This window comes from Oryx dammah, unplaced genomic scaffold (assembly GCF_014754425.2).
Source record: "Oryx dammah isolate SB20612 unplaced genomic scaffold, SCBI_Odam_1.1 HiC_scaffold_26, whole genome shotgun sequence".
NCBI lineage: Eukaryota > Metazoa > Chordata > Mammalia > Artiodactyla > Bovidae > Oryx > Oryx dammah.
In genome coordinates this window covers 82,758,195-82,775,117 of record NW_024070210.1, presented here as the reverse complement: position 1 = coordinate 82,775,117, position 16,923 = coordinate 82,758,195, and the positions used below count along the sequence as shown (strand labels likewise).

General features: G+C 45.2%; 1 protein-coding gene across 1 annotated transcript in view; it reads left to right on the top strand.

Moving 5' to 3' along the window:
- LOC120853518 (thrombospondin type-1 domain-containing protein 4) overlaps positions 1 to 16,923 on the top strand; it is a 631,548-nt gene that overhangs the window by 65,132 nt on the left and 549,493 nt on the right. The window contains exon 3 of the mRNA XM_040227426.1: positions 5,052 to 5,413. Within this exon, the coding sequence (XP_040083360.1) occupies positions 5,052 to 5,413 (362 nt within the window). The remainder of the gene's footprint in view (positions 1 to 5,051; positions 5,414 to 16,923) is intronic.

Sequence of the window (16,923 nt, the reverse complement as noted above, 5' to 3'; positions counted from 1 at the left end):
CTTCAAGACATGAACTTACGAAATGTCTGTAAACTACCCATTCATGCCCTTTAAACCTACTTCCGTTGGGTTGTTTGTTTTTTTTCTTACTGATTTGTTAAAACTCTTAATAAGTGAGAGAAATCAGCAGTTTGGGGTCATCTGAGAAGTGCCTCATGTTTTTCTCCTTCAGTCCTGATATGCCGTGTATATCTTGGGGAAGGGACAATGGGCTAGCAGTTGACAGAGCTTTGAGCTTCTATTACTTGTTTTTATCTCTCACTATGATTTATTCTTTGGTTTAGCTGTTTGTCACTGACTAACCAAGGTCCTAATTTTAGGAATAATGTGTCTGAGAACACTTGGAATTTTTCCCATCCTGCCTCACAGAAAACTCCCTGATCATCAGAAAAGAAGGAGAGAGGAGGGTCGTCAGGAGGACTGGAAGGAGTAGAGGGCGGATGGGAGGCTGATGAAACTAGGAGGCTGATATCCAAAGCTCTCCTCCCTTTATTTTTTCCTTTGATATTTCTTTCTTTCTCTGCATTTCCCCTCCTTCTTTCCTTTCTGTTTTTCTGTTTCCCCCTTTGTTTCTGGCTATGTACTATAAAAATACAATTCTGGAGCTTGTGGTTGGATTCTCACCATGGGGACCGAGATGGAATTTCAAATCACTCACCATAATTCAACTTTATAAATTAGAGAATTCTTATGAACAGAAGAGGATGGAATGTGGTTTCATGTTTTCTTTCCCCAGGGACCCTGCCCAGCTGGGCAATAGGAAACTAAGTCAAGGGTGGGATTAGTTCTAGGAAGTGGATTTTTAGCTGCAGTCAAAGCTAGACATTATAGACAATGCCTTAGTTATCTGTGTTCATGATAAATCAGGAAGTGATGGGTAACTGAAGTCCCCAAATGTGCCAGAAATATACTTCCTCTGTTTGATTATCCCTATTATCTTTCTACTAGGACTATCAAAGTGGATTTATTTCTATTCATTTTACTCTTCTGTTTTTCACTAAAAACACAGACAGGGAGGCAACATGCTGCATGAAAAAAAAAAAGTGCTCGAGTAGGAGTCATGTGTGTGACCCTACTCAGTTGCTCAGTCTAACTCTTTGTGACCCCATGGACTGTAGCCTGCCAGGCTCCTCTATTTGTGGAATTTTCCAGGCAAGAATACTGGGGTGTGTTGCCATGCCCTCCTCCAAGGTATCTTTCCAACCCAGGGATTGGACCTGAGTCCTCTGCATCAACAGACGGATTCTTTACCACTGAGCCACCAGGGAAGCCCAGAGTAGGGGTCAGGAGACCGCAGTTTTAGTCCTGTCTGTGCCCCTCACTAGCCAGAGACTATGGGCGAGTCATACAGCTTCTCTGAGCCTCAGTTTCTTCCTGTAAAAGAGACAAAACAATCAATCTCCCAGAGTGGCCCAGGGATCCTGTAAAGTGGTGACCTGGGGTTAGTGGTGCCAATGCCACACAACCTGTCCCCATGCTTGTGAGCTGTCTGCACAGTGCTCAGCACAGAGAAGCAGCCCGACAAATGTCTGTATGCTTTTCTTCCTTGTCCTGGAAGGACCAAGAGACTGTGTTAATTTCCTATGGCCATTGTAATAAATAACTACAAACTTAATGGCTTAAAGCAACAGAAATTTATTCCCTCACAATTCTGGAGGCCAGACATTCAAAATCAAGGTATTTTCAGGACTGTGCTTCCTCTAGTAGCCGGGGTGAATTCTCCTTACTTCCTCCAGCTCCTGGCCTGTGGCTGCTCAGCCCCGTCGCTGCCTCTATGGTTGCGTGGCCTTCTCCTGTCTTCTAAGGACACTTGTTATTGGATTTAGGGCCCCCTCCTCCCCCCGGAAGAGGATGATCTCATCTCATCCTTTAATTACATCGACATTGACCCTTTTCCCCAATAAGGTCACATTTACAAGTTCTCAGGGTTAGGGCATGGACATATCTTTTGGGGAAAGCCACCATTCAAACCGCCCCCTACACACTAGGAATTACTTTATATATCAAGCCTGCAACCTGATTCGACACTTTTTTTTTTTTATAACCACCCAGTGAATCCATCATCAGTTTATTAATAAATCAGGATATATCAGGGAGGAGAAGAAACAACAAAAGCTTGTTTTCCATTTGCTGTGTTTTGTATTTACAAATAAGAGAAAAGCCTTCCCTGCTGGGTCCCAGGTTTAGGACTGATGAGTTGACCCTATTTGCCACTCGTGTGGCCATCCCCATCTTCTGTTCACATCTGGTGATTAGGAAACTGCAGCCCTTCAGTCACAGAACCTTCTGTCCCAACCTTGCTCTAACCATATCTCCTGCTGGTTCCGCCCACATGACCTCTGACCTCACCACAGCTCTCTGAACATGGTGCCCGTAGACTGGCAGGCTGACATCCAGCTCTCGGCTCGAACCTCTGATTAGATGGTTCTTTGCTGAGCTGCTCAGCCCTCTCACTCATCCTGCCTTAGTCACTCTCTGAACCTTCAGGGACCCAGTTTAAACTCTCAAGGTCATCCAGAGACCCCTCTGTGCCCTGGAATGTAGTTGAGTGACAGTAACAGTGCTCAGCCACTCAGTTGTGTCCGACTCTTTGTGACCCCATGGACTGCAGCCCGCCAGGCTCCTCGGTCCATGGGATTTCCCAGGGATACTGGAGTGAGTTGCTATTTCCTCCTCCAGGGTAGTTTCCCATGGAGGGAAGGTCAAACTCGTGTCTCCCACCCGTTGCGGGTAGATTCCTTACCACTGCACCACCTGGGAAGGCTGTAGTTGAAGGAGGGAGGGAGGCCTCCGCTGCACAAGCCCCATGGTTTCCGGGTAACTGAGTGCCAGGACTCTACCCTGGAGCTGAGACCTGGAGGACTGTTAAGGACCACAGTGCGCTACAGCAGTGGCTCACACTCACTCCTGAGCACTCGCCTTAAGCACTTGGGTGCGTTTCCTCAAAGAGTCCTCACACCACCCTCTGAGGTAGTCTTGGCTCCATGTCTCCAGGTGCCGTGAAGGAGTTCAACCTTACTGGGTTTGTTCTACACAAAGGGGAAGATAATCCCTGTACCTCTCACCTCTCAGGGGTATCCTGGGGACAGAGGAGTATAACTGCGAAAGGTCTTCAAACTCTTGGACCTTTGGGCAAACAATGCTACCCAAAACCAATATCTAAAAAAAAGAAAAAAAAAAAAAAGCTGAGGTAGTCTGGAGGCATTTATGCATATCATACGGAAGCCTGAGGTTCACTGAAAAACCCTCCTTTTAAGGAAAGTCATAGTGTTGCTCAGGGCTTCCCGAGTGGCCCTGTGGTAAAGAATCCGCCTGCAATGCAGGAGACCCCGGTTCAATTCCTGGGTCGGGAAGATCCACTGGAGAAGGGATAGGCTACCCACTCCAGTCTTCTTGGGCTTCCCTTGTGGCTCAGCTGGTAGAGAATCCACCTGCAATGCGGGAGACCTGGGTTCAATCCCTGGGCTGGGAAGATCCCCTAGAGAATGGAACGGCTTCCCACTCCAGTATTCTGGCCTGGAGAATTCCATGGACTGTATAGTCAGACCACGGGGTTGCAGAGTCAGACAGGACAGCTGAGTGACTTTCACATAGTGCTGTTCGGTGTCCTGAGGGTAGGAAGGACATTCCAGGGGAATGATTCAGAAGCTCAAGAGCCATCTGCTGGAGAGAGAGCAGGCAGTTCTGGAACTGCCTATACTGGGGGCTGAGGAGACTCGAGTCCAACCTCTGCTGCAACCACATGACTGAGGCAGGTCACAGGTCTCTGATCCTTGGGTGGGAAACTTCATCTCTGAGAGGTGAGAATGTTTGTAACCAGGGATGCTGAGAGGACTAGAAATTACATGTGCTATCTGGCACCAAGTGGATACCAGAATAATTACAGCTATTTTACCGTGATTCCTCCTCTGAGGACTTCTCAACCCATACCCTACCCAGCCAGGCAGCCGGTTCCCCGGGAGACTCCCCTAGTCTTGTCTTAGCTGCATAAAGCTCTTTGCTGCTAGGTCTAGTCCATTTGTGCAACGTGGGGTGCTTCTCTCTTTGTTCTCAGGTCCTAGCTCAACACTGGTATACAGCTGGTACTCAGAGCCTGTCTGCATCATGAAGAAACAGAAGGGTACCCATGCTTAGCACTCTGCTTGGCATGATAGCTCTCTGTGAAAGGGCCAGTTAAATGCATGGGAATGTCGAATCACCTTCAGGATAGAACTTTAACTTTCTGACATTTTTAATCTCTCCTGATTCACCATGGAAGCAGAAAAGATGAAAAGCAGAAAAGATCATTATGGTTTAACCAAGCACGTACTTAGTGCCTGCTCTCTGCTGTGTGTGTAGGTATCCTAACTTAAATCATCTTAGAGCCTGTGAAATAGGTAGGTAGGTACTATCCCTCTTTAGGACACAGAGAGCCTCAGAAACTTTCTGGTCGTACTGGTAGAAGTGGCAGGGGTGTGATAGGGGTATCTGCCTCTGGAGCAGGGCCTCTAAACTGCATTGCCTTTACTGCATGGAGACACTGGGCCTTGGCCTCCTCACCGACTTGAGAAAGAAGCCCTGTCCTTCTAGCCTGGACCCCAAGGACCTGAGGGGTAAGCCTCAGTTAAGATGTGAGAACAGTGCATTGCACTCTCCAAGGCCATGGTCCCCAAAGCCAGGGTCACATAGGTGAGCCCTATGCACTTGTGCCTTTGTGTGTCCCTTCCTTTATTAATATATATATAATATATAAAAATAATTATATAAATATAAAAATATAAAATATGTATATGTATTCATATACAGTTGTGCCTGTGTATGTCTCTTCCTTTATATAAATGTATGTATGTATGTATGTGTGTGTGTGTGTAGACATATGTTCATTCTATTTTATTACTTCGTCTGTATGAGGATGAGTATAACCCAAGCTGGGTTCTATTTTGTTTTCAGATTTTAACACAGGCCCTGTGCCAACTTGTGCCTAATGGATAAGCCTTTTGGGTTATCCACGGCCTATGCGGGTTAAGCAGGAGCGGGTATTGCGGTCCCCTAACGGGCCTCTGTCTCCACAGGTCCCGCAGCGGATGGCTGTGGCCGAGGGTGCCCCCGAGGATGGCGGTGGCGGCGCCCCGGGCGTGTGGGGCTCCTGGGGCCCCTGGTCCGCCTGCTCGCGCAGCTGCAGCGGCGGCGTGATGGAGCAGACGCGGCCTTGCCTGCCCAGCTCGTACCGCGCACGCGGGGGACCAAGGCCCGGAGCCCCCGCGCGCGCCTTCACGGGCCACGTGGTGTCAGCCGTTCGCACATCGGTGCCGCTGCACCGGAGCCGCGAGGAGACACGCGCCCCTGCCGGCCTCAACTCCAGTCGCCAGGGCCCGGCGCTGCGAGGCAGCCGACACCCGCAGGCCCGGGGCCGCGAACCCACGGCGGAGAGAAGGTACCTGCCCTCCCGACCCCCGAGCGCCTTCCCGCTATCGTCCCTGTACCTGCTGGGATGTGCCACGCTCGCCACTCTTCATCCTAGATCTCGCGGTTAAAGCTTTGCTTCTGCCAGGTGGGGAGGAATTCTTGGTTCCACGGATCTCCTTCCATCCTTTGATTTATTTTGCAGCCTTTTACAGCATTGAAGCCACTCCCACCCACTCTGTGATTCTGAATTGTCTTCAAAGTGAAGCTGAGTTTAAGAATGTCCTTAAGCTCAACTTTAGGGAGGCCCTGAGGAGGACTGAAAGAGCTACCCGGAGCAGGGAAAGCTCCTTCCTAGTGCCCGTCTAGTGCTGGGGGAAAGGGAGAATCCTGGCCGCAGGCTGTGTGGATTTGAGCTAAGAACACAAAACAAGGGGCTTTTTAAAGCCAAGAGCTGACGTGAGTTTGAAATCCCTGAACAGGTTGGGTGTCTGGAGTGTAACTTGCTCCTAGCCTATAGATTTCAGGATTCTATGAATTTTTCTAGAAAGTTTATCCAAAGTATTTTGAGTGAACTCACAACTGTGAGAATATGTCTAATTAATTAGATCTAGATATTTTTTAGAGTCAACAAAATCAGAATAGTTGTATAACTCTTCAAAGCCTTAGGTGGCGAGGCTAGCATAAGATGAAGTCGCTCAGTCATGTCCGACTCTTTGCGACCCTGTAGACTGTAGCCTACCAGGCTCCTCCGTCCATGGGATTCTCTAGGCAAGAATACTGGAGTGGGGTGCCATTTCCTTCTCCAGGGGATCTTCCCGACCTTGGGATCGAACCCAGGTCTCCGGCATTGGAGGCAGACGCTTTAACCTCTGCGCCACCAGGGAAGCCCTAGGCTAGCATAAATAAGCCAAAATAGGCAGTGCCCATGGCAAGGTAGGAATACAGATGCTGAGAAAAACTTGTTAGTGAATGAATCAACCAACATTCACAGATTATTTAGTATCCATTCTGCAGCATTTGTTGGGCATCCAAGGTTCATGATAAATTCTGAGAGAATATTCCTATGAAAGCAATTTTTTGTTCGGTTGTATAGTCCTTTCTGACTGTTTACGACCCCGTGGACCACAGCACACCAGGCTTCCCTGTCCTTCACTATCTGCTGGAGTTTGCTAAAACTCATGTCCATTGAGTCAGTGATGCCATCCCACCATCTCGTCCTCTGTCAGAGAATGAAAGCAATAAACAACAAACATTTACAGGAAGAGTAGCAAGTATAAGGTGTGCTCACTGTGCTTAACGAAAGTGAAAGTCTTTGTCGTTCAGTTGTGTCGGACTCTTTTCGATCCAATGGACTGTATGGGACCCTCTGTCCATGAAATACTCTAGGCAAGAATACTGGAGTGGGTAGCATTTCCTTCTCCAGGGTATCTTCCTGACCCAGGGATCGAACCTGGATCTCCTACATTGCAGGCAGATTCTTCACCATCTGAGCCACCTGGGAATCCCTGCTGCGCTTAAGAAATACTTAGTTTAGTCATTAAGCCAAATTAATGCCCAGTTCAGGGAGGGTGCAAGTGTATAAGATGGGCTGCCTGGCCCCTCTTGTCACTTGCAGTTCAGACATTAGCATCGATGGCCACTGTGGTTAACACTGCCTGAGTCCTTTTCAGCTGCCAGCCACCTAGAAATAGAGAGGAGTTACAACCCATCCACCCTTGCCTGCACAGGTCTTTCTTGACCCGGTTGTTAGGATTTTGGAGAGAAAGAGCCATTTCACAGAGAAGATGCTTTGGCCGCATCCTGAATTGATAAACCAAATTTGGCTGATAGAAGGGAGAGTTTGGAGGCCTGGCTGGCCTGCCAGTGGGAGAGTAAAAGAGAGATCACCTGGGAGAAGGTGCTTCCTTCTTTCTTTGTTCCTGCGTATAGACCCGAGGACCCCCCAGTATCACTCTGGGACTGAGAGGCTGCTGCTTCTAAAGCCAAGGGTTTGGTTTGTGTTACCTCTCTTCATCCTGACCACAACCCCATAAAAACATAGCTCTCCAGTCCCTTATCTGAAATGCTTATGGCAGTGGGCATTTTAGAATTCAGAACTGTTCGGAGTTTAGCAAGGTGATTCAGGGCATATTTCACATGTTAATGGCATTCCTTCCATGGCATGGGGCAGCACCCCATCAGCAAACACATTACTACTGCTGCAGTGAAACCTGCAAATGTTCACATCAGCTGGGAAGGGAAAAAAGACCATAAAAAGCCTTATGTCCGGTAAGGCGAGGCTTGCTGCCCAAAGAGTTTTGGTACCAAACAGAAAAATGCAAAAAGGAAAGGAAAGACAAAAAATTGTTTTCCAAATGCTTGGTTTCAAAATTGCAGATTTATAACAGCTTATGGAATGCCTGTTCTGTACCAGCCACTGTTCTTGTCTCTTTTCACGGACAACCCTATGAGATAGGTACTAATATCATCCTCATTTTAGAGGTGAGGGAACAGAGGCCCAGAGAAGGGGTGTAACCTGCCCAAGGTCACACAGCTAGTCTGTGAAGAGTCAGGATTGGAACTCAGGCAGTCCTGGCTCTAAGGATGTGATGAAGTGTTACACATGAGGATCTAAGGCCCGAAGAGGTTTAGGTGATTGCTCAGATTCTTAGAGCCACGAGAAAGCTGAGATTTGAAGGTGCTACTGACTCCAACCTCAGATATGCAGGTGACAGCACCCGTATGGCAGGAAGTGAAGAGGAACTAAAAAGCCTCTTGATGAAAGTGAAAGAGGAGAGTGAAAAAGTTGGCTTAAAGCTCAACATTCAGAAAACTGAGATCATGGCATCCGGTCCCATCACTTCATGGGAAATAGATGGGGAAACAGTGGAAACAGTGTCAGACTTTATTTTGGGGGGCTCCAAAATCACTGCAGATGGTGACTGCAGCCATGAAATTAAAAGACGCTTACTCCTTGGAAGGAAAGTTATGACCAACCTAGATAGCATATTGAAAAGCAGAAACATTACTTTGCCAAAAAAGGTCTGTCTAGTCAAGGCTATGGTTTTTCCTGTGGTCATGTATGGATGTGAGAGTTGGACTGTGAAGAAAGCTGAGCCCCGAAGACGTGATGTTTTTGAACTGTGGTGTTGGAGAAGACTCTTAAGAATCCTCTGGACTGCAAGAAGATCCAACCCGTCCATTCTAAAAGAGATCAGTCCTGGGTGTTCTTTGGAAGGAATGATGCTAAAGCTGAAACTCCAATACTTTGGCCACCTCATGTGAAGAGTTAACTCATTGGAAAAGACTCTGATGCTGGTAGGGATTGGGGGCAGGAGGAGAAGGGGACGACCGAGGATGAGATGGCTGGATGGCATCACTGACTCGATGGACGTGAGTTTGAGTGAACTCCAGGAGTTGGTGATGGACAGGAAGGCCTGGTGTGCTTTGACTCACGGGGTCGCAAAGAGTCGGACACGACTGAATGACTGAACTGAACTGACTCCCAGATCCCTGGAGTACTAGGGACTTCTCTTCCAGCCTCTGTGGTTGAGAACCCAGGAGAGCTGCCTGGGGAACAGGCTCCAGTTGGCTGTAGGCCTGGGCTGCAGGCATTCCAGCCCATGTGTTTTGGCAGCAGGAATTTTTTTTCTTCTAACTTATTGACAAGGGGCCAATTACTGTTTACTATGAAGTTCCTACAAGTTTCTATCATGCTTTTGTAATTTGACAGTTTCAGATAAAATAATCCAAATATTATCCTGGAAGACCCACACTGCTGACAAATGTTGAGCTCTTCCTAGCTGACGAAAATCACATTTGCTTATATTTATTAGTCATTAGGAACTTGCATAGCATATGTGACCCCAGAAGAGATGTCAGTGTGTTCTCTGGATGGCTGTCTGCCTCACTCTCTGTTTCAGGTTCAAGGTTTGAAACAAAGGCCATTGGGGGTTTAGATGTTTAAGAAGCTGTTAGATTGTTATGCTAGCCAACTGAAAACCTAACTGGAGCCAGATAACAAATAAAACAAAATGATACAACCTTCTAACAAATATTTATTAAGCATCTAATATGTTGTAAGGCCCCAGACAGACACAAAGGTATAAAAACCAGATTAGGGATGCTCCAGGTTCTTACTGACAGTTAGAGCAGTTGTTTGCAAATGTAACTTATTTTTTGTATTCTTAAAAAAAATTTTTTAATTGGAGAATAATTTCTTTACAGTGTCTTTATTTCTGCTGTATAATAATGTGAGTCAGCTGTAAGTATACATATATCCCCTCCTTGAGCCTCTCCATGCCATCTCGCCCTGCTAGGTCATCACAGAGCACTGAGCTGAGCTCTCTGTTCTACAGCTGCTTCCCACTAGCTGTCGGTTTCCACGTGGTAGAGTGTATATATGTCAGCGCTCCTCTCTTAGTTCGTCTCACCTTCTCCTTCCTCCGCTGTGTCCACCAAGTCCATTTTCTACAGCTGCCTCTCCATTCCTCCCCTGTGAATAGGTTCATTTGTACCATTTTTCTAGACTCCATATATATGCGTTAATATATGATACTTGTTTTCCTCCCTCTGTATGACAGACTCCAAACTTTTTTTTTTAAGTTTATTTTTAATTGGAGGAAAATTGCTTTACAATGTCATGTTGGTTTCTGCCATACCAAACTTAACTATTTTTTGAAGCGTAAGAATCCTGTCTGCAAAATCAGTCTTAGGTAGAGGCTCAGTTTGTCACACAGACAAAAGCTGAGCTGCTCTAGTTGAAGCCTCATAGGCCTTGCTGTAGAAATCCAGGGTCTAGATCCAAATGCCGCAATGGTTTTCTACCTCTGTTGACCATAAGAATCCTTTGCCCATCTTTTAGAAGTTTTGACACCCTGGTAACATCCCAGATGAACATCTGGATCTCAGAGGGTTATGCTCGGATATCTATATAATGTCAATCCAGCCAAGGTTGGTAACCACTGATCTGGAAGTATCTCTTTGGAGCCTCAAGGTTCCGTGGTAAGTCATTTAGGAATCAGTATTGTCCAGCAGAATTTTCCAGGTTTGGTGAGCACCTGGAATCATTTGCAGTGGGGTGGGGAGGTTTGTTAAAAGTGGGGTTGCCCATATGTATAAAATAGGTAATTAGTGAGAACCAACTATATAGTCCAGGGAACTGTAATCAGTGCTCTGTGTTGACGTGACCTAAATGGGAAGGAAAACCAAAAGAGAGGGGCTAAATGTATAGCAGATGCGCTTTGCCCTAGAAACTATCACAACATTGTAAAGCAACTATCAGTTCAGTTCAGTCGCTCAGTCGTGTCCGACTCTTTGTGACCCCATGAATCGCAGCACGCCAGGCCTCCCCGTCTATCACTAACTCCCGGAGTTCACTCAAACTCATGTCCATCGAGTTGGTGATGCCATCCAGCCATCTCGTCGTCTGTCATCCCCTTCTCCTCCTGCCCCCAATCCCTCCCAGCATCAGAGTCTTTTCCAATGAGTCAACTCTTTGCATGAGGTGGCCAAAGTATTGGAGTTTCAGCTTTAGCATCATTCCTTCCAAAGAACATCCAGGACTGATCTCCTTTAGAATGGACTGGTTGGATCTCCTTGCAGGCCAAGGGACTTTCAAGAGTCTTCTCCAACACCACAGTTCAAAAGCATCAATTCTTCAGCGCTCAGCTTTCTTCACAGTCCAACTCTCACATCCATATATGACTACTGGAAAAACCATAGCCTTGACTAGATGGACCTTTGTTGGCAAAGTAATATCTCTGCTTTTGAATATGCTATCTAGATTGGTCATAACTTTCCTTCCAAGGAGTAAGCGTCTTTTAATTTCATGGCTGCAGTCACCATCTGCAGTGACTTTGGAGCCCCCAGAAATAAAGTCTGACACTGTTTCCACTGTTTCCCCATCTATTTCCCATGAAGTGATGGGACCAGATGCCATGATCTTCGTTTTCTGAATGTTGAGCTTTAAGCCAACTTTTTCCTCTTTCTCTTTCATCAAGAGGCTTTTTAGTTCCTCTTCACTTTCTGCCATTAAGCAACTATAATAAAAATTAATTAAAAAAATAATTTAAAAAAAGCATAAAGAAGTTCTAAAAAAAAAAAGTAGAGTTGCCCAACTCCCACTCTCTCCCTTGCTTAATGAGGACTCTATTTTGTAGGTCTGTGCTGTGTCCTGTGTAACTTCATTTTAAATGATTTTGGTATGCTCCAGAGTTTGAGAACTGCTGCTCTAAAAAGTTGGGAAACACATGAGTGTAAATGTCTTCCGGACCAGGCAGTGTGTTGAAATAGTCATGGTAATGATGATGGCTACCATTTTGGAGCTTTCATATGTACACATGCTATGTTGAATGCATTGTAATACTGGCGTGGCCAAAAAGTTTGTTTGGGCTTTTCCATAAGATGGTACAGAAAAGCCCAAATGAACTTTTTCGTCAACCCAATGTTTATAGCTCACATGGCCCTATGAGGAGGTTGCAAAGACTCACATTTTACAAATGAGGAAACTGAGACTCTGAGGAATGAAGTGACTCCATCAAGGTCACCCACTTCAGAAGCAACGGAACCAGAATTCTCAGTAGGTCTGTCAGAGTCCAACAGTAAAGCTCTTATCTCTGAAATGAGTATTTTTCTTTTCTTTTTTTTTTTTGCTTCTGGCTCATTTTATTTTATTTTTTTTCTTTTGTATAAAATTTTTATGTATTTTTTTATTGAATATACTTTTTTTAGAGGCTTTTTTTTTCTTTTAACTTTACAATATTGTATTGGTTTTGCCATACATCAACATGAATCCACCACGGGTATACACGTGTTCTACATCCTGAAACCCCTCCCTCTTCCCTCCCTGTACCATCACTCTGGGTCATCCCAGTGCACCAGCCCCAAGCATCCTGTATCCTGCATCGAACCTGGACTGGCGATTTGTTTCTTATATGATATTATACGTTTCAATGCCATTCTCCCAAATCATCCCACCCTCGCCCTCTCCCACAGAATCCAAAAGACTGTTCTATACATCTGTGTCTCTTTTGCTGTCTTGCATACAAGGTTATCGTTACCATCTTTCTAAATTCCATATATATGTGTTAGTATACTGTATTGGTATTTTTCTTTCTGCCTTACTTCACTCTGTGTAATAGGCTCCAGTTTCATTCACCTCATTAAAACTGATTTAAATGTATTCTTTTTAATGGCTGAGTAATACTCCATTGTGTATATGTACCACAGCTGAAATGTATATTTTTCAAACGGGTGTTTTGAAAGTGAGGCTTCTCGTTTCTAGCAGATGTGGTCCAGAAAAGCTAAATGGAGGTTAGAGACACGTCTTGAAAAGTGTGTGAGTTTTGGTAGTCGAGATTTAAAAGAACTGCTTCTCTTCCTTGGAGTGTTTAGCTCTCTTACCAGGGAAATCCTTGCATGTAGTCCTGGGCACCAGAGGGGTTCAAAAAAGTTGGAAGCCATGGTCCTTGTCTTTGTGGGCCTGACACTGAGTCTGGAGATGAGGGGCAAACCCACAGAGCGCTGAAAGGGCCAGAAAACAGTGAAGATGTGACCAGAGTTCAGGAAGATTAGAAAGTGCTTGTGGGATGGAGCTGTCAGGAAATACTGCACAGAACAGATAGAATTTGAACCCAACCTTGGTGAACAAATACAATTTACTTGGCTGGAATTATGTGGAAACTTCTTGAGTCTACCATTTGTTTGCCTGTCAGATCTTTGTCTCATTAAAACACACACACTCACACTTTAAAAAACCTTAGAAATCATGTTATTACTGATTGGTGCTCTCCCAAGCATCCTAAAGTTACTTAACTCCTCTGAACCTCAGGGGCTTCATCTTTCAAATAAGAGCAGCATATGATAATATCCATGTTCCAATGCTATTCTCTCAAATCATCCCACCCTTGCCTTCTCCCACAGAGTCCAAAAGACACATGTACACCCATGGCTGATTCATGTCAATGTATGGCAAAACCACTATTATATTGTAAAGTAATTAACCTCCAATTAAAATAAATAAATTTAAAAAACAAAACAAAAAACAAATAAGAGCAGCAATAGTAGTACCTATCATATGGGATTGTTGAGTCTTGAAATGAAATAATATTTGCTTGCCTGGTCCATAGTAGTTGCTCAGTAAATTATAGATCTAATTCCCATTATGAATTTAGAGGCTGGGCAGTAGTGTGTTAGATAAATCCAATTAGAACTCTCATTAAACTCATCTGTACTTAGCATATTCCTTTCAGACTTGCCCTTCTAGAGAGCCTTTTTCAAAGTTAAAGGTAATACTCATGACTTAGACTAAGTTTGGTAAACTAATACTTCTCTGTTTGAGATGAAAAATGAAAATTTTCTCCAATATTTACCCCAAAATTATTAGTAATAACTTACATATATAACGACTGTATATAATGTTACATATTGGGTTGGCCAAAAAATTCGTTTGGGTTTTCTGTAACGTGGAAAAATCCAAACTTTTTGGCCAACCCAATATCTAGTAACACTGAAACCATCTCTACCGTGAACTCCAAAATCTGTGTGGGATCACAGGGGAAACCAACTAGCCATGGTCAACAGCTGGCCTTGCAAAAGTTTTCACATGAAGTATTTGCTTTTAAAGGCTTCCTCTGAATTACAGGGCTTAATTCAGCGAGATGACCTGGGCATTACCGTTTTGTGTTTCATTTTCGTTTTAATTGAGTCAATGTTCCTTGTGTATTTTATTATGAACCAGGCCCTGTGCTAAATACAGAGGGATAGTTAGGGAAAGGAGGTGTGGTTTTCAAGGACCTCCACACCTAATGAGCAAACAGCCCAGGGATAACCACCAGAATGCAGGGTAGTGGGTATCCTGTGCGTGGGGTGAGTGAAGGGTGGCAGGAACACAGAGGTGGAGCTTATTCTTGGAGAAGTAAGTTACCTGGTGGTGGAAGTACTGCCTTGCAGGGTGAGTTTGCATTACTCAGGTGGGAAAGAGCTGGGAAGTACTTGGTATGGATGGGAGATGGCAGTGGTTTGGTGACGCAAGAGGAATAGAGTTTCCTTGGCCTCAAGGAGTGCATGTTGGTGGGGTGGGGGAGGGAGACAAGCAGACATTGGCAAGACCAAGTGCTCTCTTAAGAGGGGTACTCAGGGTGTGGGGAAGGAAGGGAGGAGCAGAAGGAGGCCTGGGGAGCCCGAGAAGGCATCACAGAGGCAGTGATGACTGAACTGAATTTTGAAGAAGAAGGATTTTAGCAGAGGTCATTCCCCAAAAAGCCAACTGCAAGGGCATGGTGAGCCTATCACGTTCTGGAAGTTCTTAGTGGTCTGATGGGGCTGGAGCACAGGCTGTATATGAGGGTGTGTGCAGGCGAGACTGGTTAAGTCCACAGGATCCTTTCCAAGGAGGGGTTATCAGGCAGTCCTAAGGGGACTGAAATAGAATTTCTTTGAGAGAGGCAGTCCCTGTAAACATGGAAAACTAACTCTTTTCCATCTTAAAGCAAGATGGTGTCTCCATTGTATAGTTGGTTGAAATCTCTTCTTAATGCCCTTGGGATTTTTCAAAATATTTGGCTCTGCCACCCCTTGCCCCATCTCTGTAAAGCTTAGGAAGCTAGGGTTTACAGCCTGGGAGCGTGGGCTTGCTCCTCCAGTTTTGCAGTAGGTGTTTCAGTCTCCTATTGATGCTGTAACACTGACCACAGATTTGGTGGAGAAAAACAGCACAAATTTTTCTCTTACTGTCTGGAACTCAGAAGTCTAAAATCAAGGTATTGGAAGGGCTGTTTTCCTTCTTGGGGCTTCAGAGGAGGATTTTTTTCCTTCTCTTTTCCAGCTTGTGGAGTCAGCCTGCCTTCCTTGGCCTAAGGATTTTTCCTCCCGTCACTCTGCCCTCTTGCATCTGTCACCTCATTACCTTCTCTAACTCTCATCCACTGATCTTCTCCTTTTATAAGGACCTTTGTAATTACATGGCACCCACTCAGATAATCCAGGATAATCTCCTCATTTCAAAATCTTTCAGTTCAGTTCAGTCGCTCAGTCGTGTCCGACTCTTTGCGACCCCATGAATCGCAGCACGCCAGGCCACCATCTCCCGGAGTTCACTCAGACTCATGTCCATCGAGTCCATGACGCCATCCAGCCATCTCATCCTTGGTCGTCCCCTTCTCCTCCTGCCCCCAATCCCTCCCAGCATCAGAGTCTTTTCCAATGAGTCAACTCTTTGCATGAAGTGGCCAAAGTACTGGAGTTTCAGCTTTAGCATCATTCCTTCCAAAGAAATCCCAGGGCTGATCTCCTTCAGAATGGACTGGTTGGATCTCCTTGCAGTCCAAGGGACTCTCAAGAGTCTTCTCCAGCACCACAGTTCAAAAGCATCAATTCTTTGGCGCTCAGCCTTCTTCACAGTCCAACTCTCACATCCATACATGACTACTGGAAAAACCATAGCCTTGACTAGACGGACCTTGGCAAAGTAATGTCTCTGCTTTTGAATATACTATCTAGGTTGGTCATAACTTTCCTTCCAAGGAGTAAGCGTCTTTTAATTTCATGGCTGCAATCACCATCTACAGTGATTTTGGAGCCCAAAAAATAAAGTCTGACACTGTTTCCACTGTTTCCCCATCTATTTCCCATGAAGTGATGGGACTGGATGCCATGATCTTTGTTTTCTGAATGTTGAGCTTTAAGCCAACTTTTTCACTCTCCTCTTTCACTTTCATCAAGAGGCTTTTAGCTCCTCTTCACTTTCTGCTATAAGGGTGGTGTCATCTGTGTATCTGAGGTGATTGATATTTTTCCTGGCAATCTTGATTCCAGCTTGTTTCTTCCAGTCCAGGGTTTCTCATGATGTACTCTGCATAGAAGTTAGATAAGCAGGGTGACAATATACAGCCTTGACATACTCCTTTTCCTATTTGGAACCAGTCTGTTGTTCCACGTCCAGTTCTAACTGTTGCTTCCTGACCTACATACAGATTTCTCAAGAGGCAGGTTAGGTGTTCTGGTATTCCCATCTCTTTCAGAATTTTCCACAGTTTCTTGTGATCCACACAGTCAAAGGCTTTGGCATAGTCAATAAAGCAGAAATAGATGTTTTTCTGGAACTCTCTTGCTTTTTTGATGATCCAGTGGATGTTGGCAATTTGATCTCTGGTTCCTCTGCCTTTTCTAAAACCAGCTTGAACATCTGGAAGTTCACGGTTCATGTATTGCTGAAGCCTGGCTTGGAGATTTTTGAGCATTACTTTACTAGCATGTGAGATGAGTGCAATTGTGCGGTAGTTTGAGCATTCTTTGGCATTGCCTTTCTTTGGGATTGGAATGAAAACTGACCTTTTCCAGCCCTGTGGCCACTGCTGAGTTTTCCAAATTTCCTGGCATATTGACTGCAGCACTTTCACAGCATCGTCTTTCAGGATTTGAAACAGCTCCACTGGAATTCCATCACCTCCACTAGCTTTGTTTGTAGTGATGCTTTCTAAGGCCCACTTGACTTCACTTTCCAAGATGTCTGGCTCTAGATGAGTGATCACATCATCATGATTATCTTGGTCATGAAGG